General features: G+C 39.4%; 1 protein-coding gene across 2 annotated transcripts in view; it reads right to left on the bottom strand.

Annotated features, from left to right (window-relative positions):
• Nucleotides 1-7,579: 7,579 nt before the first annotated feature.
• bard1 (BRCA1 associated RING domain 1) overlaps nt 7,580-27,145 on the bottom strand; it is a 176,705-nt gene continuing 157,139 nt past the window's right edge. For both annotated transcript variants that reach the window (XM_060828098.1, XM_060828099.1), the window contains 2 exons: nt 10,898-11,001; nt 7,580-8,046 (listed from right to left, as the gene is read on the bottom strand). In XM_060828098.1, the coding sequence (XP_060684081.1) occupies nt 7,711-8,046; nt 10,898-11,001 (440 nt within the window). In that variant the 3' untranslated portion in view covers nt 7,580-7,710. The remainder of the gene's footprint in view (nt 8,047-10,897; nt 11,002-27,145) is intronic.

Raw genomic sequence — 27,145 nt, 5'->3', positions numbered from 1 at the left:
CACTGCCCTGTGCTGAGAAGCTAGCTGAACTACACAAATTCTAAACAAAGTAATTCAGTGAGGAGTCAAGAACAGGAAGAAGTTGTAGAAAATAATAGGTAACTAGGTGCTGGAGTCGGGACTCAGGATTAGTCCTTGGGAACTGAGAAAGTGTGAAGTTGGCACACTCTGTGTTAGGGAAATCCATAGAAGAAGCCTACAAGCATTTACATGCAAATACAACTGAGAAAATAGGGGTGAAAAGTTCACAAGTAGCATTTGAAAGGTGAGACTTAATAAGATTGGAATACGGCTGGCTTTGTGAGGCTTTTAATGAAAAACTGGAGTTATGCTTATGAACAAGTACTGGAGTGTGGTATCATAGTCCAAGCCAGCATAGATCCAGGAAAGGAAGGTAATCAAACAGGGTGGGAGCATCATGAGGCAGTCGATGTTTGCACAGCTTTTGAGAGGGACGTTCAAGGCCAGATTGACGAAAGTGAAGAATTGTTTTCCCTGGGAAGTTTAATGAGATTTGATGGCCTATCATATTCTTAACATCTGGGAGAATTGCTGAGAAATACTCATTTGCAATTTGATGGGTGTTCTGGCATGTTCACACTCTATGATCCCAAATGTACCATATTATTTGTGTGCTCGAATTGTACGTGTAATATAAGCTGTATTCGACTTCCAACATTGTGCAGAAAAATGTATTTGCTATTGTTTCAAACTTGTTGGACCTCGTGGCTTGAATCTCTTAATATTTACAAGGATGTTGCTGGGACTGGAGAGTTTGTGTTATAAAAATAGACTGGAAAAGCTGGGACTTTTAATCCCTGAAGTGTAGAAGGTTGAGGGGTGACCTGGTAGAGATTTATAAAATCATAAGAGGCATAGATAAGGTGAATTGCAAAGGTGTCTTTTTTCCAGGGTAGGGGAGTTCAAAACTAGAGAGCATAGGCCAAATGTAGGCACATGGGACTAGTTTAACTTGGGAAATGTGGTCGGCATGGACAGGTTGGACCAAAGGGTCTGTTTCTATCTTCTATAATTGGAAATTCTATAAAGGAGTCAAAGTGGTTTGTAATTCCAAATTTAAAAATTACCAGTCCATGTCTACCTGCAACTCCACTTTCAAGGAGCTATGAACCTGCACTCCAAGGTCTCTTTGTTCAGCAACACTCCCTAGGAGCTTACCATTAAGTGTATATATCCTGCTAAGATTTGCTTTCCCAAAATGCAGCATCTCACATTTATCTGAACTAAATTCCATCTGCCACTTCTCAGCCCATTAGCAAATCTGATCAAGATGCCGTTATAATCTGAAGTAACCTTCTTTGCTGTCCACTACACCTTCAATTTCGGTGTCATCTGCAAGTCACTGGCTTCCATCCTGAGAAGGACCCTTTTATCCCCACTCTGCTTTCTGTCAGACAGCCAAGCTTTTATCCATGCTAGCAGCTTGCCTCTGACACCATGGGCCCTTATTATACTCAGCGGCCTTGTATGCGGCACCTTACCAAAGGCCCTCTGGAAGTCCAGATAGAGAACATCGATCGGCTCTTCTTGGTCTAACCTACTCATTACATCTTCCAATAATTCTAATAGATTTGTCAGGCATGACATCCCTTTGATGAATCCATGCTGACTTTGCCTTATTTTACCATGCACTTCCAAATTCTCAGAAATCTCGTCCATTGCAATGGATTCTAGGATCTCACCCACCACTAAGGTTCGGCTAATTGGTCTGTAATTTTCCATCTTTTGCCTTGTCCCTTTTTTAAACAGCAGGGTTACATTAGCGATTTTCCAAGTCACCTGGGACCTACCCTGACTTCAGTGATACCTGAACGATCACTACTAAAGCCTCCACTATCTCTTCAGCTATCTCTTTTAGAACCCTGAGGTGTAGCTCATCTGGTCCAGGTGATTTATCCACTTTCAGACCTTTCTGTTTTTTCCAGCACCTTCTCCCTGGTGATGCCTACCATACTCATCTCTGCCCCCTTGACTGTCTTGACATTTTGGGCTATTACTCGTGTCTTCTACTTTGAAGACTGATGCAAAGTATTTATCCATTTCCTCAGCCGTTTCTTTGTTCCTCATTACTACTTCTCCAGAAACATTTTTCAGCAACCCAATGTTCTTTGGACCTTTATATATCTAAAGAAACTCTTGCAGTATATCCTAAAATATCCTCATATTTAATCTTCTCCCTCATTAGTTCTTCCTTCGTTGTCCTCTGTTGGTCTTTCTAAGCTTCCCAATCCTCTGGCTTCCCACTGCTCCTCGCCACATTGTCTGCTTTCTCTTTTGTTTTAATGTTATCCCTGAGTCCCTAGTCAGCTATGGTTGCCTCATCCTCCCTGTACCATGCTTTTTTTTCCTTGGGATGAATCTTTGCTGCATCTCCTGAATTACACCCAGAAACCCCTGCTATTGCTGTTCCACTGTCTTTCCTGCTAGGCTCCCTCTCTCAGTCAATTCTACCCAGCTCTGACGTTATGCCTCTGTAGTTGCCCTTACTCAAGTGTAATATGATCTGATTCCACCTTCTCCTTCTCAAATTGCAGAGTAAGTTCTATCATATTATGATCACTGCCTCCTAAGGGTTCTTTCACCTTCAGCTCCTGACCAAGTCAACCTCATTACACAACACTAAATCCAGTATTGCCTGTTCCCCATTGGGATCCACCACAAGCTGCTCCAAAAAGCCATCTTCTAGACATCCTACAAATTCCTTTTCTTGTGATCCACTACCGACCTAGTTTTCCCAGTTCAACTGCATATTGAAATCCCCCACGATCACTTTAACCATGCCTTTCTTACACACCTTTTTATCTCTTGGTGTATCTTACGCACCAAATCCTGACTACTGTTTTGGAAGCCTGTAGATAACTCCTGTTATGGTTTACTTTTTATCTTCATGGTTCCTCAACTCCACCCACACAGATTCTACATCATCTGACCCTACTTTGTTTTTTTGCTATTGATTTAATTTCATTTTTTACTAACAAGGCAACCTTACCTCTCTGCTGACCTGCCTGCCTTACAACCCTGTTCAAAAATAGCAGAGTTGCCCAGCAATTACAGATCTGACATAACTTCAGTGGTATGGAAACTTCAGAAACAATGATCTGGGATAGAATTAATAGTCAATGGAAAAATGTAATTTTATTAAGGAGAGTCAGAATGGATTTAAGGAAATTCATATATAACTAACTTGGAATATTGCTGACGAGGCTTGATGCTATATTATGTTTTTATGTTAGTGTTACATAACAGTACAGTGGCTCAGTGGTTAAGCATTGTTGCCTCACAACACCAAGAATTCTGGTTCAATTTCCAGCCTCAAGCAATTGCATGCTCTCCCCATGTCTGCGTGGATTTCCTGCAGATGCTCCGGTTTCCTCCCAAAGTCCAAAGATGTACAGGTTAGGTGGATTGCCTGATTAAATTGCTCAAAGTATGCAGGGATGTGCAGGCCAGGTGGATTAGCCACGGGAAATGCAGGGTTACAGTGACAAGGTCTGAGTCTGGATTGGAATGCTCTGTGGAGGGGTAGTGTGAACACTTTGGGCCCCACATGGGAGAAATTCAATACAGTTACGATATTGTTATATTATGTTGTCGATCTTATATACATGAACTTCCAAAAGTCATTTCTTCCATGCCCCATAACAGACTTGAGAATAAAGTTAAAGCTCATGGAATAAAACAAACAGTAGCAAAATCAATACAAAAAATGGCTGCATGATAGGGAAGGGTAATGGTTAATGAATTTTTTTTTGGGGGGGGGGTGAATTCCCCAGGGCTCAGTACTGGGACACAACACATGCTAATGATTGATCGTTTCCTGACACATATTTATGATCTCAACTTTGGTTAACAATTTCAAAGTTCATGCACCTTGCACAACTTGGAAGCATTGTGAGGAGAGCATCAAACTTCAAAAGGACACTGACATGCTGATGATGTGGGTAGATAGGTGACAGATGAAATTCAATTCAGAGAACGTGAGGTGATACAATTTTATATAAAGAACATAGACAGAATGAAAGGGTACAACTCTAAGTGTACGCAGGAGCAGAGACTAGATGCATATCATGGTGCAAGACAGAACAGTTCATAATGGCATCTTGGGTTTCGTTAATAATAGGTAGAGAGTGGCACAAGCAAAGAGGTGCTGCTGAACCTGTATAAGCCACTAGCTGGGATGCTGCTTACTGTTCTGGGTGCCATGTGATAAGGAGGATGTGAATATATTGTTTAAAGGGCAGAAGACATACAAGAATGGTTGCAGGGATGAAAAACTTCAATTGGAACTGTTTCCTTTGAGTGGAGAAGGCTATAAGGAGAGCTAAAAGTAGTTTTCAAAATCACAAGGAGTCGAGACAATAGATATAGAAAACTGCTATCACTTATAAAATGAAGAAGTGAACAGATTTAAAAGGAATAAGAAGTGAATGCGTAGCACACAATGAGTAGCTAGGATCTGGAATGTACTACCTGGAAATATGGTGGAGGCAGGTTCAATTGAGGCATCCAAGGGGATATTAGACAATTATTTAAATGAAAATAACGCACAGGGTTACAGGGAAAAGGCAGGGAAATGACACTAGATCACAACGCTCATTCATGTAACCATGCAGATATGATGAAGAGCCTATGCACTAACAATTGTGTGAACTGCACACCAAAGTCAGCAGGCCCATGTGTTGAAGAGAGGGCGGGCAATGAAGAATTCCCATCGGACTGCAATCCACAAAGTTGTCCTCTGGTGGGCAGCTGCTGTTAACGGTCAATGAAAAGGCCCCGATTAGAGAGGCAGCAAAAAAGAAAAAAGCACATCACTCTCTGCCAGCATTTACAGAGGCCGTGTGCACCACTGGAGAAGATTTAGAAACCAACAATCTTTAATCATTTATCCCAATGCCTCCACTGTGCGAAACTGATTCGGGTGAGTCCATTCCTGTTAAGTGCCATGGGGCATTTTACTGTATAAAAGTTGTTGTGGTTCTGCTCGCCGAGCTGGAAGTTTTTGCTGCAAACGTTTCGTTCCCTGGCTAGGGAACATCATCAGTGCTGTTGGAGCCTCGTGTGAAGCGCTGCTTTGATGTTTCTTCCGGTATTTATATTGGTTTGTTCTTGCCGCTTCCGGGTGTCAGTTTCAGCTGCAGTGATTTGTATGTGGGGTCCAGGTCGATGTGGCTGTTGATGGATGTTCTTGCCGTTTCCGGGTGTCAGTTTCAGCTGTAGTGGTTTGTATATGGTGTCCAGGTCAATGTGTCTGTTCATGGAGTTTGGGGATGAATGCCATGCTTCTAGGAATTCTCTGGCTGTTCTCTGTCTGGCTTGTCCTATGCTAACAATCCGCATCCATGAACATCAGCTAGCCACAAAACGACACGACCAGCTATCTCTAGTAGCCATACACTCAGACAACCAGCAACATGAATTTGACTGGAAAAACACCACTGTCATAGGACAAGCCAGACAGAGAACAGCCAGAGAATTCCTAGAAGCATGGCATTCATCCCCAAACTCCATCAACAGACACATTGACCTGGACACCATATACAAACCACTACAGCTGAAACTGACACCCGGAAACAGCAAGAACATCCATCAACAGACACATCGACCTGGACCCCACATACAAATCACTGCAGCTGAAACTGACACCCGGAAGCGGCAAGAACAAACCAATATAAATACCGGAAGAAACATCAAAGCAGCGCTTCACACGAGGCTCCAACAGCACTGATGATGTTCCCTAGCCAGGGAACGAAACGTTTGCAGCAAAAACTTCCAGCTCGGCGAACAGAACCACAACAACGGATACCCGAGCTACAAATCTTCAATCAGATTTTAAACTGTACAAAAGGCACTACCTGAATGCAAGTTGTTGAAGTCAGAGCAAAGGTGGCAAAAGCGTGAAGACTATTAATCAAAATATACCAATGGATTGCTAATACTGAGCTTTGGGAAATGCAGGAAGTGTTGAAATCTGCTTGCTAAGGCAGGTAATTCCTTACTGGAATGGCCTGGCTGCTGCAATATAACTAAACACTTACTTTAGTTAAGGACATGTGAGAGGAAGCATGAAATGACATCTGCATGGTTGAACACAGCTTTTTGGACAGGCAGCTTAACCAGTCTGTGCTGAAGAGGTGCACAGCTATTTGCACATTTAAGTGTTCCAGAAACAAACATTTGCAAGTTTAGCATTCTTTGGGTAAGATGAACAAACTGGTAAGCTTAAAGGGAGACGTAGGAATAGGGATACCTGGAATCCAAGGGAAACAAGCCAAGTTAAAAAAGAAAGCATAATGATTCTTGGTTTTTACAGAGGGATGGAACATAGGACTTATAAAGTTATTTTAAAACCTTACAAATCATTAGTTAGGCTCCAGCTAGGGGATTGTTTTCAATTCTGAGCACTGCTTTGTAGGAAAGGATGGTGAGACCCCAGGAGAGCGTGCAAGATTTACTAGAATGGTGCCAGAGATGAGAAACTTCAATTATTTGCAGAGACTAGAGGAGCTGTTCTCCTTAAAAAGAGGGGAGATTAAAGGGAGATTGAATAGAAGTGTTCAAAACTGTGGACGGTATTAATGAAGTGACTGAAGAAAAATTATTTCCACTGAGTAGGAAATTGATGAGCCTGGGAACACGGTTAAGATAACTGGCAAAATAATAAAAGGCGGGACCAGAACTTTATATTTATACAGAGTACATAATGATGATGTGAAATGTGCTGCCAAAAAGGGTGATGGAAGCAGATTAAGTGGTAATTTTCAAAAGGGAATTAGGCAAATCCTTGAAAAGGATAAATTTGCAGGTCTATGGGGAAAGAGCAAAATCGTGGGAGTAATACAGCAGCTTCTCCAAAGAACTGGTGCTGATACAACAGTGTCAAATGTCTTTCTTCTACGGTTTTTGATTCAATGGCATTGCCTGAATTCAAAATTTCTAAAGACTCAGCTGGCTTTTCATGGCCCTGACTGACTCAACTACGCTTAGCTGACAATGCTGTTGGTAATTATAGAGTAAAGTGCTACAACAAAACAAAAATCATGGAGGCTTTCTTGCATAGCTCTCCAGGTTGATGGAAGTGGGCTGCAATAGTGATCCCAATTATCCTAAAATTATAGTCCTAAGTAAATCAAGAACAGTTTCACAGATTTTACTGGTGTATTTTATTGGTTTATTTAAACGATGCTTTTCATTTCAGTGATTTGGCAGCAACCAGAGCGGTGGACAGATTTAACACTGGGACAGACCTTCATTACAAAAATACATGATTTGATAATCAGTACGTTAATGATCAAAGGATTAACACATACCTACAAAAGCAGACATACAGCACGTCTGGATTCAAGTTAAACAGATGTATTTCATTATTCTTTGCATGTTAAAACAAATTGAGTGTGAAAAACGTGTAGAGCAAGATATAAAATAAATCTTTTTATTGAATGAGCTTAATTTAGCGTAATGAATACTTAATGTGACACAGTATAAGTGAAGTTAGCAGAGAAAGGTCATTATAAAGCAATTTTTATAGTGATTAGTTTAAACAAACTTTGACCTATAATTTTAATATTATTTGCATTTTCTGAGTTGCGTTTACATTTTCAAGCTTTTTTTTCATGATTTTGTATCAATAGTACATCATTCAGAGCCTCATTTTATAAAATACATCAACTTCATATCTGGATAAATTCATTAGTGTTCGGTTATCGGCAGCAGTTCAAATGCTTTCACGCAGTCAATCAGCCATGTACAATGGGTGGTCCACACTTTACCTAACCTCACTCTTTCAGGCTTATAGTTACTGTCTTTGTCAGAGATGATATACTGTGTACAAAACGACTGATCCGAGCCAGGGGATGCATGGTAAGCCACAGTGTTGATGCTCTGAGTCACGTCGCTGTCTGGTTTTGGCTGCCGGGCAAGGACCTGCCCCCCACCAACCTTGACCAAATTAACAAGATCTTCCTTCTTGCAGCTTTTGAATGGGCCCATGAAATAGAAGTGGCAGCCATCAAATAGTTTTGGTAGCTAGCAGCCAGCAAAATAAAGATAAGAAAACAAAAACGTCCAATTAAAAATATGTGACAGTCTGGACCATGATTTGTTAAATGCATATCAATGTGTACTGCAAGTACTACACAGTACATAGTAAGGATCTGAAGCAAGAGTTATTACTGACACAAAAATAACGTATTACATTACAGAATATTGTCAGATGCTTATAATTCAGTAACATCAAAATTTTACACATCTACTGACAGAAAACAACTTAACAAATACAATCACGTTCCGCTGTAATAATTTTAAATTCAATTAAATGCTGTGCGATACAGAAGGCTATAAGCAATCTCTACACAATAAAACAGGTTATGCCATTACACTGAACAAATCTGAATGTGGAGGACAACTATACAGTCTAATTAGCTGACCCCATATTCAGGATCTTATACTGAAATGAATAAAATTTACAGCATTCAGCGTAAATGATCTGTGCTGGTGCTTATGCATATACAAGCCTTCTTACCCAACCTCATTGCATCCTTCTATTTCTTTCTCTCTAAAATGTTTATTTAGTTTAATACATCCTTTACATTCACTCAAATGCATCTACAGTCAGTTCTGCTATAATGCAATATTCTGTTCTCATACAATCTCATGTTATAAGAAAATTGCAAAATAGTGGACGTCATTTAAATTAATGTGGCCGGAACTGCGTTATAACCAATAGTACACGTTTCAGAAGTTCACAACCTAGTTCGTCAATCACGTTACAATGAAATCTTGTAAATGGAATGCACATTATCGCAGAACAACCTGTATGCTAATCACTTCAGCTATGCTTTGTTGTGACAAGTTCCAATTTGTAGCCAATATCTGAGTGAAGAAGTTGCCCTATTGGATCTATTAGTGACGATAACACAATAAGGGGCTTTTACTTTGACCTCATTCACAAGTGGAACATTTTCTCAGCATCTACTAAGTTAAATCCTTGCAGAATCTTAACCATCTCTAGCAGGTCAACAATCCTAATGTATGCGCGGATCACCTTCATTTATCTTGCTCTGAAGGATTAGTATTTGCTCAACAGCTTTTGACATGTATTTACTGGACCAAAGTCTGTACCCTCAGTTCAAATGGCAAACTGAATCATTACATACACTACACTCTGGAAAGATATGTCATTCTAGCATTGACACTGCATAGGATTTTCAATCATGAAATTCTACCCACACACCCAGCCACTGCCTTAGACATAAGCTTTCTGTAGATGTCCGAACTATATCCCTCTTTTCAGAACATTTCAACTATCTATAAATTACTTTCATCAAATCATTTGGGATATTTAATGATCAGAATGAATAATTGCAATTTGAGACCAATTGGCTGAACTGGTCATATTTGTCTAATTAGGTTTATAATTATTGAACTTGGCTCAATTTGTATTGTGTAGCAATTGATGATTGAATAAGAAAGTTGTTCATTGTATTGGTTTTCAATTTAGTATAAAGTTGCTTATGACAGGCCTCAACAAATAGAGGTCATTGAACACTGTGACACAAAACATTGGTTGCACTTATTTGGTTTCAAAAACAAACCAAATAATTAAACATAAACCCAGCACCACTTCAGACAGATCATCGTTATTGCAAAATGTTCAAATTGCTCTGGTAAGAAGCAGTCTTCTGGCTTTCTCACTATAAACAGTTTTCTGAAAATTGCAAAATAAAAACAAAGAACAGGGGATGCTGCAAATCAAACAAAAAAAACAGAAATTGCTGGAAAAACCCACAGGTCTGGCAGCAGATCTGCAAAGAGAAATCAGAGTTAACGTACTAGGACCTGTGACCCTTCCTCTTTTACCCTCATATACTTTGCTAAATTCTCTTCAAATGCATTCATACTATTTCTTCCAGCTATACCACATGGATACCACTATTAGATTCTCATCCTAATCTGTGCGAAGAAGTTTCTCGATTCCCTCCTGAATTTATTCATGATGATCTTATATTTAGGATCCATTAGCTTTGGATTCTCAAGAGGAAACATCTTCTGTTCCTCGATCCTATTGAGTCCTTTTAAAGACCTCCATCAGGGGCCCTCTTGGTCTCTTCTTCTGAGAAAAAGGAGCCCTAACTTCATATTTTCTTGATAGTTACAACCTTTCAGACCTGGTATCATGTTTGCAAATTTTTATAACACTTTCTTCTCTGAAATCCTTTTATAATCCAGGTCCAGAAATGCACATAGTAGTACACGTTGTGGTCTAATATAGATTCTGTACAAGTTCAGCATAGCTTTTCTTTCAAATTGTTCCTGTAGAAATGAAACTCACTGCTTTGATTGCATTTTTCATTGTACAAGTGTTATCTTAAGATGATTCTAAACATATTTCCAAAAGTTCCTCGAATACCCAATGGATAACAGGGCAGCAGTTAAGCACAACACAGTAGCGGCCTGGTATGATACTGCTTGTAACTGGAGGTGGAATCACACCACATTACATCAGCATGGCTGCTCAATGTAAATCTGTTGCCCAATCCCTGCTGCCATTTTGATGTCATTGCACAACACAAATTACTGCATCATGAAATTGACAGTGTAACTTCAAACTGGAAACAGGCAATGACAGAGATGTTCATCTGAATTGCTAATGCCAGAGGTAGAAAAGCTTGCATTGATTTGTTAGGGCCCATGGCACCCAAAATCATTTTCATGGCGAGCAGAATTCAGATTAATTTTTAAGCACAGTTCTCAAATATCAATTTAAGAAGAATCAAAGTTTCAAACACAGCAAGATGTGAGATTTAAAAACAGCTTAATAATTGGTCATTTAGATATGTTGTAATATTCATATTAAAGCAAAACAGATTGGTGATACCTGCTGCTCCTGGTTCCGTCGCCCACGTTCGGGACCATTTACAATATTTATCTCATAGTCTTCTTCAGCTACTCTGTCATTCTTCTCCAGGCAAGCTGTCACCCCTTGATAATTAAGGAGAAAAATATGCTGTTAACAAGCATTTACCACACATGAAACCACTTTGCCCTAATATTTAGTACAATGATGCACTTTCGGTCTTGCAGCTCAGTGATAGTTCTCCCACCACTGGACCACAAGGTCCAGGTTCAAGTCTCACATGCCATGGAGGGATATCATAAAGTGCACAAACAGGTTATTAAAAATTACAAAGGAAGTGACAAACCAAAGCAAGCCCATGCCCTGATTAAACCACTATATAAGCACTATGTACAATGAGCTTCTAACCCTTTAATTCTCAAAACAGACAAGTATTTATTCTAAAGTCCTACCTGCAACAGTTTATTTTTGCCATTGCTTGTTTTGAAATATTTATACTTGAATACATCACAGTTAGATAAGACATCAATCAGCAGAATGTAAGCTGGCAGAGCTTGGTTAATGGTCAAGCCTCACAGCAAGACACACTGCAAAATAGAGGTAAATGAACTGACAATAACAACATGTTATTTATCTTCATACAATGAAAGTTCTCTTCCTGCAGTTAACCGCTATGGTTAACATCATGAGTTAACTAATTACTGGGGCCATAGGCAACTCTGATCATCCCCCCCTTTTCCTAGGATCCCATAGATCATATATGATCCTACCTAAGTACAGTAACTGTACCATGTTGAAAAAGGAGTGTTGATGGCCCTAGTGGTGTTATCATGGATTGTCACTCCAAAGACCCAGGTAACGCTCCAGAAACCTGGATTTGAAACCCACATCACAGATGATGGAATTTGAATTCAGTAAAAATCTGGATTAATCAATCATAAACTTATTCTCAATTATCAGGAAAAACTGATCTGGTTCACTGATATCCTGAAGGGAATAAACTATCATCCTTTCCTGGTCTGGATTACATTTGATTGATTCTTAATTGCCCATTAACAATAAATACTGGCCGAGCCAGCAACACCCTTATCCCACGATTTTGAAAAAACAGACTCAGGTCCTGAGGCCTGAATAAATCGACAAAACATGGCTAATAACTGACAGTATACTCTAGGGAAAACTATAAGGGAAGTGACAACAGATAGGAGATAAGCTGTTAAACTAGGCTCTTGCAAGTTACCAGAAGTCTAATATTCTTAGTGAGCTGCAGCAGAGAAAATGGTATATTTCAACAAACGTTAACAGAAGATGTGGGTTTTCGTGAAATTATAACTACATCAGTGAATGGGATCAAACCGATTTTAATTTAGAGTATGTCTCGATGTAATTTGAGCAAACTGGCCTAAAATTAAACAGCACTGTCTACCTGAAGTCTGTTAAAGTAATGAGTTCAGGCTAAAACATGATTTCCTCCAGTAAAAAAAACCTAGAATTGCTTCCATCTCCCCAGAGAGCTAAGCAAGATTTTTAGACCTTTCCACAGCTGTTACACACTAAAGCTTTTTTTGAAAAATAGTCACGTCAACAATGGAATTAATCAAAGCCTGGGTGAGGATAATTTGTTGCACGAATGTGCATGGAAAGAGTTCAGTTTTACCCATTTGCACTGGATGAAAATGTAACGTACTGATACATTATTAATAATATCTTTACCAGTGAAATGTTGGCTGTTATTTACTATCAAGTTTTAACACCAGAGATTGCATGTCACTCGTTTCAACAGATTTCTCATCCCCTCACAAATCAGTGTTATATACGCCTACATCTGCTCATTATTCAGGTGAAGATTATTAGACTTGCATTGAAAAGAAACCCTCATCCATGTTCTCCAGTTTTATTAAATGCATCACATGATCCTGACTTTGTGACTCAGTTGCTATTATGTTGGAATTATACCCCAATGAACTGACCATTCATACATCATGCCAATGTCAGCTTTTTGAATGTTAATATCAAACCGACGTTCATCATCCATTCAGATCATAATAATGGTTTTAAAAAAATCTCCCCATTGCACCTCTGGTACACTGCCAATTAGATAAAGAGCGCGAATCTAGGAAACACTCAGCAGGTCAATCTGAAACTGGCTCAAAATTTATAATCATTGCATACATTTCGTGAACATAAAGCAAATAAAATGAAAATGTTTAGCACAAGTACTATACTTAACAATTATTAATTTTTCTAAAAATGTCAAGAACCATCAACTATGAACACAAGATGGACTCCACAAAATGTTCTTTTACTTGCCACCGCAGATGCCTTGTGCAGATGTATACAGTATTTTACATTCCAAACAGCTCTATAACCAATGAAGTCCTCTTACAATGTCGGAAATGCAGCAGCTAATTTTCATACAGCTTATAAGATTCTAGTAAATCTCCTCTGCACTCCCTCCAAAGCAGTTTTGTCCTCCTGTAATGTGGTGACCTGAACTACACACAATACTTCAGTCCATAGTCCAGTGACATTACCATTACCACCTCCCCTAATAATTAAAACACAATGTGACAATGACCAGCTAATTTTCTTTTAAAGGATTAAGTCGAATGATAAATATTGGCCAAGGGACTGGGAAACTCCCCTTCACTTCTTTGACGTATAGCCATACAATATACTTTGACTTGAGAGAGATCAGGGACTTTGGTTTAAAGTCCCATCTGAACGGTGGCGCCTCTGTGCAGCACTTCCTCAGTACTACTCCAGAGTGTCAGCTGAGATTTTGTACCTGTTTCTAAAATGCCCATTGGCATTTGAACATGGACAAACTTAGAACCTGTAGAATTTTAGCTACAGAGATGTCCACCAAGGCATCTAAAAAGAATCATAACCCTGCTCATTCCTCAAATTTGAAGAATATCTTCAACAGAGATATGGCAGTCAGTCATACTGTTACTTAAAATATTCATATATGATACATGAATTGAATGGAATACTACAATCAGTTCCAAGCCGTCTATCTGCAATAAAGGACAATGACAGCAATCAAACTATTGCGACTAAGACCTTGTCCTGATGCACAGAGTCAGGCTGGAATGTGTCTTCTCTATAGCCTGAGAAACAACAGGCAGAAACCAAGTTTAATTCTGTGCATGCTGTGACCAGCAAGAAAAACTGCAAAAATAATCCATTGCCATTTTTGTCACATTAATATATGGTGCCACAAAATAGTTGGACAATTTCAGTCTTCACTCAACCAAACTAAGATCAGAAAGATATCCAATAGCTTTCCCAAGAGTGGCAGTGAACGTTCCCTTTTGGGTACAAAGTCAGACAATTGTTATGTTATTTGAGTTTGGGGAGGTGGAGCAAGAGACATTGTTGTGTACTGCAATGTCTGATCAGTACTCGATTTACCAAGGGAGCACGATACATGGCCAAACATAAAAACTACCTCTTTGGAACACCTGATAGGCATATCATATCATGACAGAATCCTAGGACAGTACAGCCTGAAGCAGACTCTTCGAGCCATCAACTTTGCTTTGTCTCTGTTAAAGAACAATCTGGTTAGTTATTCTCTTACTCTTTCTCTGTACCTTTGGAGGATGAAGGGAGATTTGAAAATGAATTGGAATGACACAGAGTTAAACAAGAAACCTGAACAAAACCTGAATTGTCCCCACTTGGTTATCAGAACTGTGGAAAGCATGCTACAAGCTGCACTGGTCCCTAAACCTTACTGAGGAGCAGGAAATTATGACATTTTCGAAAACCTGAAGACTCACTTTTAACCCTCTACCAATGTATGCTATAGATTTAACATCAGAGCTTAGAAAGAAGGGGAGAATATTCATCAGAGTGTGACCGTACTGAGGTATCGAGTTGAATCTTGAGAATTTGCAAAACTGAAAGATCATCTCATTGGAGGTAGGATTGTCTTAGGAACAAGAGATTCCTCCAATAACAGTACATCTGCTGAGAGGAGAGACTTACTCATGAAAACCACTGAAGAGTAGTGGTTGGAAATGTTAGTCATTAGCTGGAGAATATTGATGGAAGAACTGATGTGGCTTTTTCTATATTGAGAGACAGTTAGGTCTGAAGGTTGATAAGTCTCCGAAACCTGATGGTCTACATCCCAGGGTACTGAAGGAGGTGGCTCGGGAAATCGTGGATGCATTGGTGATCATTTTCCAGAGTTCGATAGATTTGGGATCGGTTCCTGAGGATTGGAGGGTGGCTAATGTTATACCACTTTTTAAGAAAGGTGGGAGAGAGAAAGCAGGAAATTATAGACCAGTTAGTCTGACCTCAGTGGTGGGAAAGATGCTGGAGTCTATTATAAAGGATGAAATTACGGCACATCTGGATAGTAGTAACAGGATAGGACAGAGTCAGCATGGATTTATGAACGGGAAATCGTGCTTGACTAATCTTCTTGAATTTTTTGAGGATGTAACTTTGAGGGAGATCCAGTAGATGTAGTGTACCTGGACTTTCAGAAAGCTTTTGATAAAGTCCCACATAGGAGGTTAGTGAGTAAACTTAGGGCGCATGGTATTGAGGGCAAAGTACTAGATTGGATTGAAAATTGGTTGGCTGATAGGAAGCAAAGGGTAGTGATAAACGGCTCCATTTCGGAATGGCAGGCAGTGACCAGTGGGTTTCCACAGGGATCCGTGCTGGGACCGCAGCTTTTTACAATATATGTTAATGATATAGAAGATGGTATCAGCAATAACATTAGCAAATTTGCTGATGATACTAAGCTGGGTGGCAGGGTGAAATGTGATGAGGATGTTAGGAGATTTCAGGGTGACCTGGACAAGTTAGGTGAGTGGGCAGATGCATGGCAGATGCAGTTTAATGTGGATAAATGTATGGTTATCCACTTTGGTGGCAAGAACAGGAAGGCAGATTACTACCTCAATGGAATTAATTTAGGTAAAGGGGCAGTACAGAGAGATCTGGGTGTTCTTGTACACCAGTCAATGAAGGCAAGTATGCAGGTACAGCAGGTAGTGAAGAAGGCTAATAGCATGCTGGCCTTCATAACAAAAGGAATTGAGTATAGAAGCAAAGAGGTGCTTCTGCAGCTGTACAGGGCTCTGGTGAGACCACACCTGGAGTACTGTGTGCAGTTCTGGTCTCCAAATTTGAGGAAAGACATTCTGGCTATTGAGGGAGTGCAGCGTAGGTTCACGAGGTCAATTCCTGGAATGGAGGGATTACCTTACACTGAAAGACTGGAGCGACTGGGCTTGTATACCCTTGAGTTTAGAAGACTGAGAGGGGATCTGATTGAGACATATAAGATTATTAAAGGATTGGACACTCTGGCAGCAGGAAACATGTTTCCGCTGATGGGTGAGTGCCAAACCAGAGGACACAGCTTAAAAATACGGGGTAGACCATTTAGGACAGAGATGAGGAGAAACTTCTTCACGCAGAGAGTGGTGGCTGTGTGGAATGCTCTGCCCCAGAGGGCAGTGGAGGCCCAGTCTCTGGATTCATTTAAGAAAGAGTTGGATAGAGCTCTCAAGGATAGTGGAATCAAGGGTTATGGAGATAAGGCAGGAAGCGGATACTGATTAGGAATGATCAGCCATGATCACATTGAATGGCGGTGCAGGCTCGAAGGGCTGAATGGCCTACTCCTGCACCTATTGTCTATTGTCTACAAGACAATAGAGAAAATTAAGATGTATTTACAGAAGGACCAGCTGAAAGGTCAAGGACAGTGGGCTCAATCTAAATATTGCAAAGATCAATACACATAGGAGAAGGAAGCATAACCAGCATGGGGAAAGTAGCCCTCAAACTGAAAGCAGCTGAATCACCTCTGCTGAGAAGATGAGAAACAAGCTTATAAAGACGGTTGCTTGAGATATTTCAGATGATGATTCCCATGAATCACCATACTCTGAAATAGGTTGGCACCATCAAGTCTCGAATTAAAATGGTTTGTGTCTGTTGGTATGATGACTGCAATGGAAGAGCACAAGTTAATGGAAAGTACCACATAGACAGCAGAGCTATAAAAATGAGAGGTTATCCACTTTGCAGCCCAGATAGATAAATCAACGTAGATGGTGAAAAGCTATGAACTGTAAATGACAAGTTTAAGATTTAAGATTTAGGGGCCCAAATACAGTAATCTCTAAAGGTCAATTGTCAGTACAAAACACTATTTACAAATAATGGAGTATAGCCTTTGTCTCAAGAGGGCTGGTTTACAAAGTGGAGGCGAAGATACAGTTTGTACAAAGCTTTGTTTAGACCCCATCTGGAGAAATACAATTTTGCACTCTGCACCTCAAGAAGGATATTTGGCTTTGGTATGGATGGACTGTAGATTCACAAAATTTATACAAAGACTAAAAAAAGTGTAATTATAAAGATAGGTAGCAGTGATTTGGCTGATATTTCCTTGCAAACAGAGGACTAAAATATGATATATTTGAAGGCTTAATGTGAGTAAAGGAACTAATAGGATAGATAAAGTGCTAATGACGAAAGTCCTGAATAAGGTAGTAAATAAAATGAGAGCTAGGTCTTTGAGGATTGAGGTTAGAAAGCAATCCTTCACACAAAGATAGTGTAAATCTATAACTATCTTCTAGAATCCTTTTGAGGGTAGGTCAAATGAAGGTTTCAACAAGGAGATTATTAGATTTTTGTTCAGGTTAAGGTACTAATGTAAGTCAATTAAATTAAGATACTAATCAGCAATGATGCAATTAAATAGGTGAACAAGCTCTAGAGGCAGCTTAGCCTCAAACTGAAACTATGCATTCCTAAGATTAACACAATTGTAGTATTTTGCACCTTGTTCCAACACAGATACCTTAGTACACTCAGAGAGAACATGTTGGCAATTAGAAATTTTATGCTCACTGAAACTGGATTGGAACTAACCAGTTTCACTTCTCACTTCACTATCAGCATCTTGGGAGTAGGACAAATTTGACCGGGCCAGCCATATGAATATTTTGCAAGTAGAAATACTGAAACAAACCAAGTCAAAGTCTGGGAAAACTGAGGTGAGTAACTCACCCAATCCTAATTCACCAACTATAAGGCACATGTCAGGAGTGTGGTAGAATACACTCCACTTGTCTGATTGGGGGCAGTTCCAACAACCCTCAAGAAGCTTAACACCATTCAGGACAAGCATCAGCTTTGAGAGGAATACCATCGAACATCTTGAATGTTCACTCCTTCCACTGAGACTTGGTGGAAACATTGTGTACCAGCAACAATATACAATGCCAAGAGTTCTTTGACAGAACCTTCCAAACCTGACCTCCACCACCTTGAAACATAAGGGCAGCACCACCACCTGCAGATTCCCCTCGAATCCACTCACTATCCATCAGGATAGTGCCAATTGAAAAACAAGTCACTCAACCTAATTCCATTTTCAAACATTTGGTTAATAGCCCTGAGGTTATGGCAATTGAGATTCAAATACAGACAACTCTTAAAATGAGTTTAGGGTTTCTGCTTCATCGTTTCCTCATCTCCCTTCTAATTATTCTCATTAATCACTTTAAATAAGTGCCCATTAGTCATTGACCTCTCAGTCCACAAATCACGTCCCTCACAATTATGTTAATAGCATCACTTTAGACCAATTTCCATCCTGCTGATGTAACAATTAATGTGGAAAAAATATGCATTTTGATCCCCACGTCTATCATTCCAGCCCTGCAACCCTCAACTAAGCTGAGCTAAGTAAAATACTGTGTATCTGCTCATGTATTATTTCCAATATCCCCGCAATATCTCTGCAGGTAAAGGGATCAAATACTTCACACACAAATATTTGCTTAGAAAAGCCCCTTTTATTTGTTCTACATATTTATTTATAATAACTCTGAAAAGTTGTCTACTGACTCATGGGGAGGAACATATAGGATCAGACACTTCCACATAATCACGTAAATGGGTCTGTTGTCAATGATAACTCCCAACACATGGACCTTTTTATTATATATTCACATTTAGTAATTTGCTAGTGCTGCCAGCACATGCATTCATAGTTGCATATGCCCTTCACATAGACAGCCATCTCAAAATGATAGTAAGAGGGCTTTAAGACAGGAATTTCAGAACTTGGAGCTAAGGAGCTGAAGGCGTGATGCCAATGGCAGGGTAAAGGTAATGTGTACAGGCTGAAGACAATTGGTGGGAGCACAAACAAAGCTTGAGTCAGAAACAGCAACTCGGAGAGGGCTCGAAATGCGGAGGTACCTACAGAATTAGGGAGAGACAGGGTAACAAACGAAGTTAAACAGGAGGTAGGGGATTTTTAATTGGTGGCATTAGGGAGCCAGAAATCAAAATTGACTGATAGGTGAATGGGACTTGCACAGGATAGGGACAGAGGTAGTAGGAAGTGACACTAGGAGTGGAATCAGGGTATTTTGGTAGGTTAAGTGATACAAAGCAGAGAAAGGCAGGAAGGGTTCAGAGAGACAAAACATTGTTATTCATGGGTTGAACAAAAATGGCTCAAAGCTAGCATCAACTTGCCTCAATAAATTAAAGATAAAGGGTAAATTGATAGGCATCCAATCAAAAGGTGATTGTTAGGTCTGTTAATCTAACCATCAACTCCTTAGTCAGCTGAGACCTAAACTGGCATTCTAGAAGTCATGACTGGAGGTGTCAATGTTGGACTGAGGTGGACAAAGTTAAAAATCACACAACACCAGGTTAAGTCCAACAGGTTTACTTAGAAGCACTAGCTTTCGAAGCATTGCTTCTTCATCAGGTGGATGTGGAGTAGAATTTTAATAAGTAATATGCTACAAGATTTGGACCATCAGACAAAACAACAATACCAAACTGCTCTGATTAAATAATACATACTTTTCTGCATCAAGTCTCATAAAGGCCAGCTCCTGGAAATAGATAAGACCATTTTTCAAATTTAGAGAGCAAAAAAACCCACTATAATGACAAAAGATGCTTGAGAATAGAATGCATGGTCTGTACGATGTAACAGCTAATTGAATTAGTCAATGTGATTCGCGCTATTCCACTGCTGTTTGGACTAATTTCATTTGAAATTTAGCTAATAAATGGGCCAATAAATTATAATGGCTGCTTTAAATCCAAAGCAGTCTAAATATCCCAAAGTCAGCAACTGCTACAGATTAAGCCCCAAACTCTTCCTTTTTCATTATTTCCAATCTATTTTTATTTGTTTGATTTTTCATTCCAACAGCAAATGCTCACGCCAGCTGAAATAATTTGAAGAGTTTTTAAAGCAGGCAAGGGTCACAGGGTTCAAATTGTGAACTCTGTTTTCTCTCCACAGATACTACCAAACTACTGAGTTTCTCTGGCAATTTCATGTTTTTGTTTGTTACAGTGCAAAGGATGACAGTTTTGAATCTATATCTCAGAAGTGAAGTGAACTATGTGTAAAAATTCAAAATATGACAGATGCTGGTAATCTGGACTAAAACCAGAATGCACTGGTAATATTCATGTCAGGCAGCATCTGCAACAAGTGAAGCAGAGTTCATATTTCAAGTTGATGACCTAAAGATCAGGATAGGTACATCAAAATGGCAACCGACACAGAAGATCCATTTCCAAAAGGAAGGCCAAAAGGGCAGCACATAACAGGGCACTTTGCAGATCCAAACCCTCTCTCAATATTTTCTGATGGAAATAATAATTTCAAGGTATTTAGTAAACATTCAATAATGGCCATAAACACCATATTTAATATTTCCTGAATTACATTTGTTCAGGTCCCTAAAAGCTATTTTGGATTGATTTCATCTTGCCTATTCTCAAATACTGAATACTAAATACATCTCCTAAACCTGTGAATGACGTGGCACTTGCTCAATTCCCAGTGAGTGAAGTGAACTTGCATGGAATAAACTAAAGAAATTATGGCTTCGTCTCGTGCATTTCTCAAACAAGCAATGGTCAAATTTAATGTCCCCTTGCTCCAAACTTCAACAGAGAAGAAACTAGACCAAAAGAAAACAGTGGTATGTACTCTGAAATCAATTAAAATAAACCTATTATGTTGACTAATAGTTTTAAATAAATCTATTCCTTGATGAATAATTTCCAGATGGACATTAGTGTTGGAGAGTCAGATGATCACATTTTTAATAAAGAGGTAAAAACCTGATGAAGGGCTTTTATTCCTGATGAAGGGCTTTTGCCCGAAACGTCGATTTCGCTGCACTTTGGATGCTGCCTGAACTGCTGTGCTCTTCCAGCCCACTAATCCAGAATCCACATTTTTAATAAAACCAATTCTTATAGTTTGAATAATTACTTTGCCTTACTATTTACATTAGTAAAGGAGAATAAAATGCTGGAGGTCCTGAGAAAATTAATTGTGGATTGGGCACAGGAACTGAATAAAATTAATGTAAGTAAAACAATAGTAATGAAGAAATTAATGGAATTAAAGTGACCATGCCCCAAGACCTGACTATTTTCTTCTGAGGATGTTAAAGGAAGGAGGGGAACACACGATAGATGTTATAACTATAATCCCTAGATGTAAGAGCTGTCTCTTTGAATTGGAAAATTGCATATGTCACTCTGCCGTATTGTTTTTTAAAAAAAGGACAAAAGAGGAAAATCAGTTCGGCCCAACATCTGTGGTGGGGAAACTGCTGGAGCCTATGATCAAGGATGGGGTAACTGAACACCTCGAACATTTTCAGTTAATCAGCGACAGCCCCTATGGATTCATGACAGATAGGTCATGCCTGACAAATTTCAAAGAAGTTTTTGAAGAGGTGAATAAAATAATGGACTGGAAAATGTCTATGGATGTTGATAATATGACTTTCAGAAGGCAACTGATGAAGTCCCACATAAGAGACTGTTAACTGAGGCAAAGACCCAAGTAAGTGAGAACAAATTACTGACCTGGCTGGGAAACTGGTTGCGTGGCAGGTGACAGAAAGTAGGGACGTTGGTAGGTACTCAGATTGACAGGATGTGACCAGTGTTGTCCCACAAGGATCTGTGCTAAGATCTCAATTATTTACATGATTTATTAACAACTTGGATAATGGGATAGAAAGTCATATAATCCAAATTTGCTGATGACACAAAATTAGGCAGCATTGTAAACAATGTAGAAAACAGCATAAAATTTGCAAAGGGATATTTATAGACTAAGTGCCCAGGCAAAATTGTAGCAAATCAAGTTCAATGTAAGCAAGTGTGAGGTTACAAACCTCAGGTTAGATCTAATTTGTAGTATGAGCAGATTTGGGCACCACACCTTAGGACCTTGGAAGGAGTATAACGTAGGTTTGCCAAAATGATACCTGGAATTCAGGGCTTATGAGGAGACATTACATAAATTGGACCTGTTTCCTATCCAATTTAGAAGGTTGAGTGGTGATGTGATTGAGGTCTTCCAGACAGATAAATACAGAGTAGATAAAGATAAACTATTTCCACTGGTTTGGGACAACCCTCCCCACTAACCTATCACTATCACCCCCCACCTACATCCACCTACCACCTTCTCAGCTACCTTCCCCCAGCCCCACCCTCCTGTTTATTTCTCATTCCCTCTTCCTCCTGCCCCATTCCTGATGAAAGGGCTTACGCCTGAAACATCAACTCTCCTGCTCCTCGAATGCTGCCTGACCTGCTGTGCTTGCCAGCACCATACTTTTCAACTCTGACTCTCCAGCATCTGCAGCATTCACTTTCTCTGAGATCCTACATTCTGTCAGCCAAGAGCATTTAGCTGTCCAAAAGATCTCAATGACATAAGCTTCTGACTTTGACAAAGGAGCATTCAGGAGAAAAAGCTAAGTTAAAAAATTGTGCTCATTTCTGGAAAGTACTTGAGTGCATAATACAATGGCAATAATTCAGATGTTCTCTGTGCAGATGCCACTGACATTGACTGTAATGGCTTTTACTTGGTGTGGTCATTGGTGCTTACCCTACCACATCATGTTTCCTTTTTGCAAAAGAGTAATAAGCAGAAAAAAGGCTAAAATTCTTCATCAGATGGTTTGGAGTGTAAGATTGTAAGGCACAAAATTTATAGCAAAAGTTTACCATAAGACATAGACTTAGGAGTGGAAGTAAGGCCCATCGAGTCCACTCCGCTGTGTGATGTAACTGAAATTATATATTGAAAAAGACCTGGACTGTTTGTTAAGTCCCTCATCTTTAGAATGAACATGTTGGTTTCAGTTCTTTCATATGTAAATTTCCGAACTTTTTTTTTTAAGTTACATTCTCAAGAAAAAAAGGCAACTTGGTAAGATATCACCTTGAAACTATGGAGTCAGAATTTTACTGAACCATGGAGTACAATTCACCTGGTGAATCAGTTTTGCCCTCAATGTTTATGAAAGCACCAGCTGACAATAGGATAGTGACCAAAATAGGGCATGCAACAGAGCAACTCCTTGGTCACTGAGAATGCAGTAGTTAGTGACGACTGACAGTTAGCTACTAGAGTTATACTACGATTTCAAACAGGAAATGGCTGCTGCTTATAAGCAAAATAATGAATTAAATCAAGTAATTTGACTGTTACATGTCATCATTCATTTTAACGTGTCAAAATGTTTTTTGCCATTCAAGAACCGTTCTTCTAGTTTGAACAGGCCTGTAGTCTCTTCCCCCATTTGGTGACTCTCAGAGTGTGATTACTTTTCATGTGGCAAGTCACCCTTTGGTTGAGTAATTGCACGTAATAAATATTACATTTTATTTAGCATATAGTTGAAGGTTTTTCACAAAATTATTGATAGATACTATTATCACAAATGTCAAATTAAAGGATAATCTCACTCTTTTAGTTTTGTAAAAAAAGATACATTAAACAACCTCCAAACTCAATGATCAAGCAGGAACACAAAGTTTCTGCAGATATTCAAAGCTAGATTTTCGACCAGTTTTCAGTTTGTCTGTGATTAGTGTTTTAAAACAGACCATTTTTGTAAATTTGAATAGCCAAACAAAGGATAAGAGGATAGATGCTGTCAGATGATGTACAGGCTGTACAAAACAGGGACCGTCCCCTCTCCCACTTCTTTAATTTGATGAGATCAAACTCATATTACCCCAGCTCTATTTGAATGACATGCAATTTTCCTACAGCATACAGCTATAAGCCAAACTAAGCCACTCCTGATGAATCTGTGTGCACTAAAACCCCAGTTCAAGAGAGCGATATGTAGTAACTCTTCAGTGAAAGCATTTCTAAATTAGGTTTGAACCGTCATATTTATTTTGATGAAGTCACATTTAGTTAGAAGGATGAAGCAACTAAAGCATGCAAAATCTAGCTGCAACGTTCTTAATTGCTTTTCGGGTTGAGATACAAATGACTACATGTATGCAAAAGGTTCCAGGTGCTTTGAATCACTGAGTTTATTGGCCTTACTTTTGCTTGAGTAAAGCACTTTCAAGGGAGAAAATAATAAAACAAAACTGAGAATTTAGAAATTTGCAGATCTGCGAAGCTGTTAGCTGGAATATTATTCTTTTAGCCATGGGATATAGTTTTGAATCCAACTTAAGATAGAATGTATAAAGATAGCTGAAAGCTGGTGACCATTTTAAATGAAAGGGATTCAGGCAGCCTGGATCCATTTTCTCATAATTATGAACATGCAGCATAGAAGTGCCCTCTATTTTACCAGCTATATTCAGAGTCAACAAAATAGAATTCTGCAAGAAGAGGGACAAAAAAAGTTAACAGCTAGATACAGACTGCAATTTAGGTATATTATGCAAAAGGGATATACACAGTTGAGAAATTGATAAATGTGGCTCTTCAATGGCTTAAGGCTGTAACTATGCCATACTAGCAGGATTCACAAGTCTAATTCCTTGTCTGTGTTCTGTTAATTCATCCTAGTTGTGCTGATGTACAAGACCATAAGAAATAGGAACAGAAATAGGCTGTTCGGCCCCTCAGACCAGCTCCGCCATTCAATAAGATCATGGCTGATCCAACTTTCCTCATGCCCCTCGATTGCCCTATTGATCAAGAGTCTATCTCAGCCTTAAATACTGCATACACAAGGGCTCTGCCCCAACAGCTCTCTGTGGAAAGGTGTTCCAAAGACATCAACCCTCAGAGAAAAAAATTTCTCCTCCTCTCAGTCTTAACTTGACACCCCTTTATACTGAGACTAAGTCCTCTGGTCCTAGATTCTCCCATGAGGGAAAACATCTTCTCAGCATTTAACCTGTCAAGCCGTTTATGGAGCCTATATATTTTAATGAGATCAACTCCCATTCCTTTAAACTCCAATGAGTCGGCCTTCCTGATTACCTGTTGTAGTTGTGTGTTTGCTTTCCATGTTTCATATTCTGTTCATTTGTTCTCTCTTCCAAAATGAACAACTTCGCATTTTCCCACGTTTTAGTCCAGTTGTCAACTTTTTGTCCATTTATTGAGCCTACCAATGTCTCTCTGTAAACTGTTTGTAGCCCTCTCATAACCTGCTTTTCCACTTATTTTTGTCTTATCTGAAAGTTTGACTATAGTACATTCACTTCCTTCCTTCAAGTCAGTAAGGTACATTGTAAACAGTTGTAGCCCCAGCACTGATCCCTGCGTGAACTCCACTGGTCACCCCTTCTACCCACATGCTGCTTTCCAACTAGCTAATTCTTCACCCGTGCCAAAATCTACCTCCAAAATCATGGGCTGTTCTCTTATGTCTTCAATTTCTGAGAGGTACCTTGTCAAATGCTTTCTGGAAGTCCAAATACAACACATCTACTGGTTCTCCTCTATCCATTCAGGTTGAAACTTCTTCAAAAAAAAAACACTAATATATTAGTTCAACATGATTTCCCTTTCATGGAGCCGTGCTAACTCTGCTTATGAGTGTCCAAATATTCCACTATTACTTCCTTAATAATCAATCCCAATACATTTCCAACAACAGATTTAGGCTAATCGGCCTCTGTCACCCACATTTTGCCTCCCCTCATTTTTGAATAGTGGTGTCAAATTATCTGTATTCTAATCCTCTGGTACTTCACTAGAATCCAAGGATTTTCAGAAATTACAACTAATGGCGACATGATGGTTCAGTGGTTAGCACTGCTGCCTCACAACGCCAGACACCTGGTTCAATCCAGCCTCGGGCAACTATCTGTGTGGAGTTTGCATATTCTGCCAGTGTTTGCATGGATTTCCCCTGATGCTCCAGTTTCCTTCCATAATCCAGGGATATGCAGGTTAGGTGAACTGGCCATGCTAAATTGCCCATAGTATTCAGGGATATGTAGGTTAGATGTAATAGTTAGGGGTAAATGTATGGCAATAGGGTAAGGGGATGGGTCTGAGTGGGTTACTCTTTGGAGGATCAGTGTGGACTTGTTGGGCCAAATGGCCTGTTTCCACACTATAGGGATTCTACAATTCTATAATGCATCCACTATCTCTGCAGATACCTCTTTTAGGATCCCAGACTGCAAGCCATCAGGGCCAGGGGACACAGCTGCCTTTAGCCCCATTAGTAGGTCTAATCCTACTTCATTAGTGAAGGTAAAGATACTAAGTTCATTCTCTATATCCTTTACTATTAATAGGATGTTTGGGGTATCTTCCACCATAAAGACTGATGCAAAAGCCCTGTTAAACTCCTCTATCATTTCTTTGTTTCCCACAACCATCTCCCTAGATTCATTTTCTAAGAGGCCTATGTTCGCTTTGACCTCTCCCTTACTGCTTGGATATTTATACATTTTTTGTATATCCAGTTTATATATTCCTCACTAGTTTGCACTCACAATTTATTTTCTCAGTCTTAATTATCTTTTCAGCCTTCTTTGCTGGATTCTGAATTTATCCCAGTCTTCAAGGCTATCACTGACTTTGGCCTCCCTATAAGCTTTTACTTTCAACGTAACACTCGTCTCAACTTCCTTGGATAAGGATGGTTGGTTTAACCCTCTCTTGGAATCTTTCCTCCATACCGAGATGTATTTTTGTTAAAAGGTTTAAGAGGTGCAAAACTTTGTTTCAATAGTCTTGGGTAAAAATGAAGATGATCAATAAAGGTACAAAGCAAGTGCACAGTGGTGTCAAATAAAAGCAAGATTTGGCTAGGCTATGATGATCTTATTGACTCAATAACTTGCCAATAGCTTCTATTCAGGCTTTCTCCAGACGAGGCTCTGAAAACTAGGTAAAAACAATGACTGCAGATGCTAGAAACCAGATTCTGGATTAGTGGCACTGGAAAAGCACAGCAGTTCAGGCAGCATCCG

The sequence above is a fragment of the Hemiscyllium ocellatum genome, chromosome 7, assembly GCF_020745735.1.
Source record: "Hemiscyllium ocellatum isolate sHemOce1 chromosome 7, sHemOce1.pat.X.cur, whole genome shotgun sequence".
In the NCBI taxonomy this organism is placed as follows: Eukaryota; Metazoa; Chordata; class Chondrichthyes; order Orectolobiformes; family Hemiscylliidae; genus Hemiscyllium; species Hemiscyllium ocellatum.
Note: the sequence above shows the minus strand (reverse complement) of the source record. Positions and strands in the feature narration are given on the sequence as shown.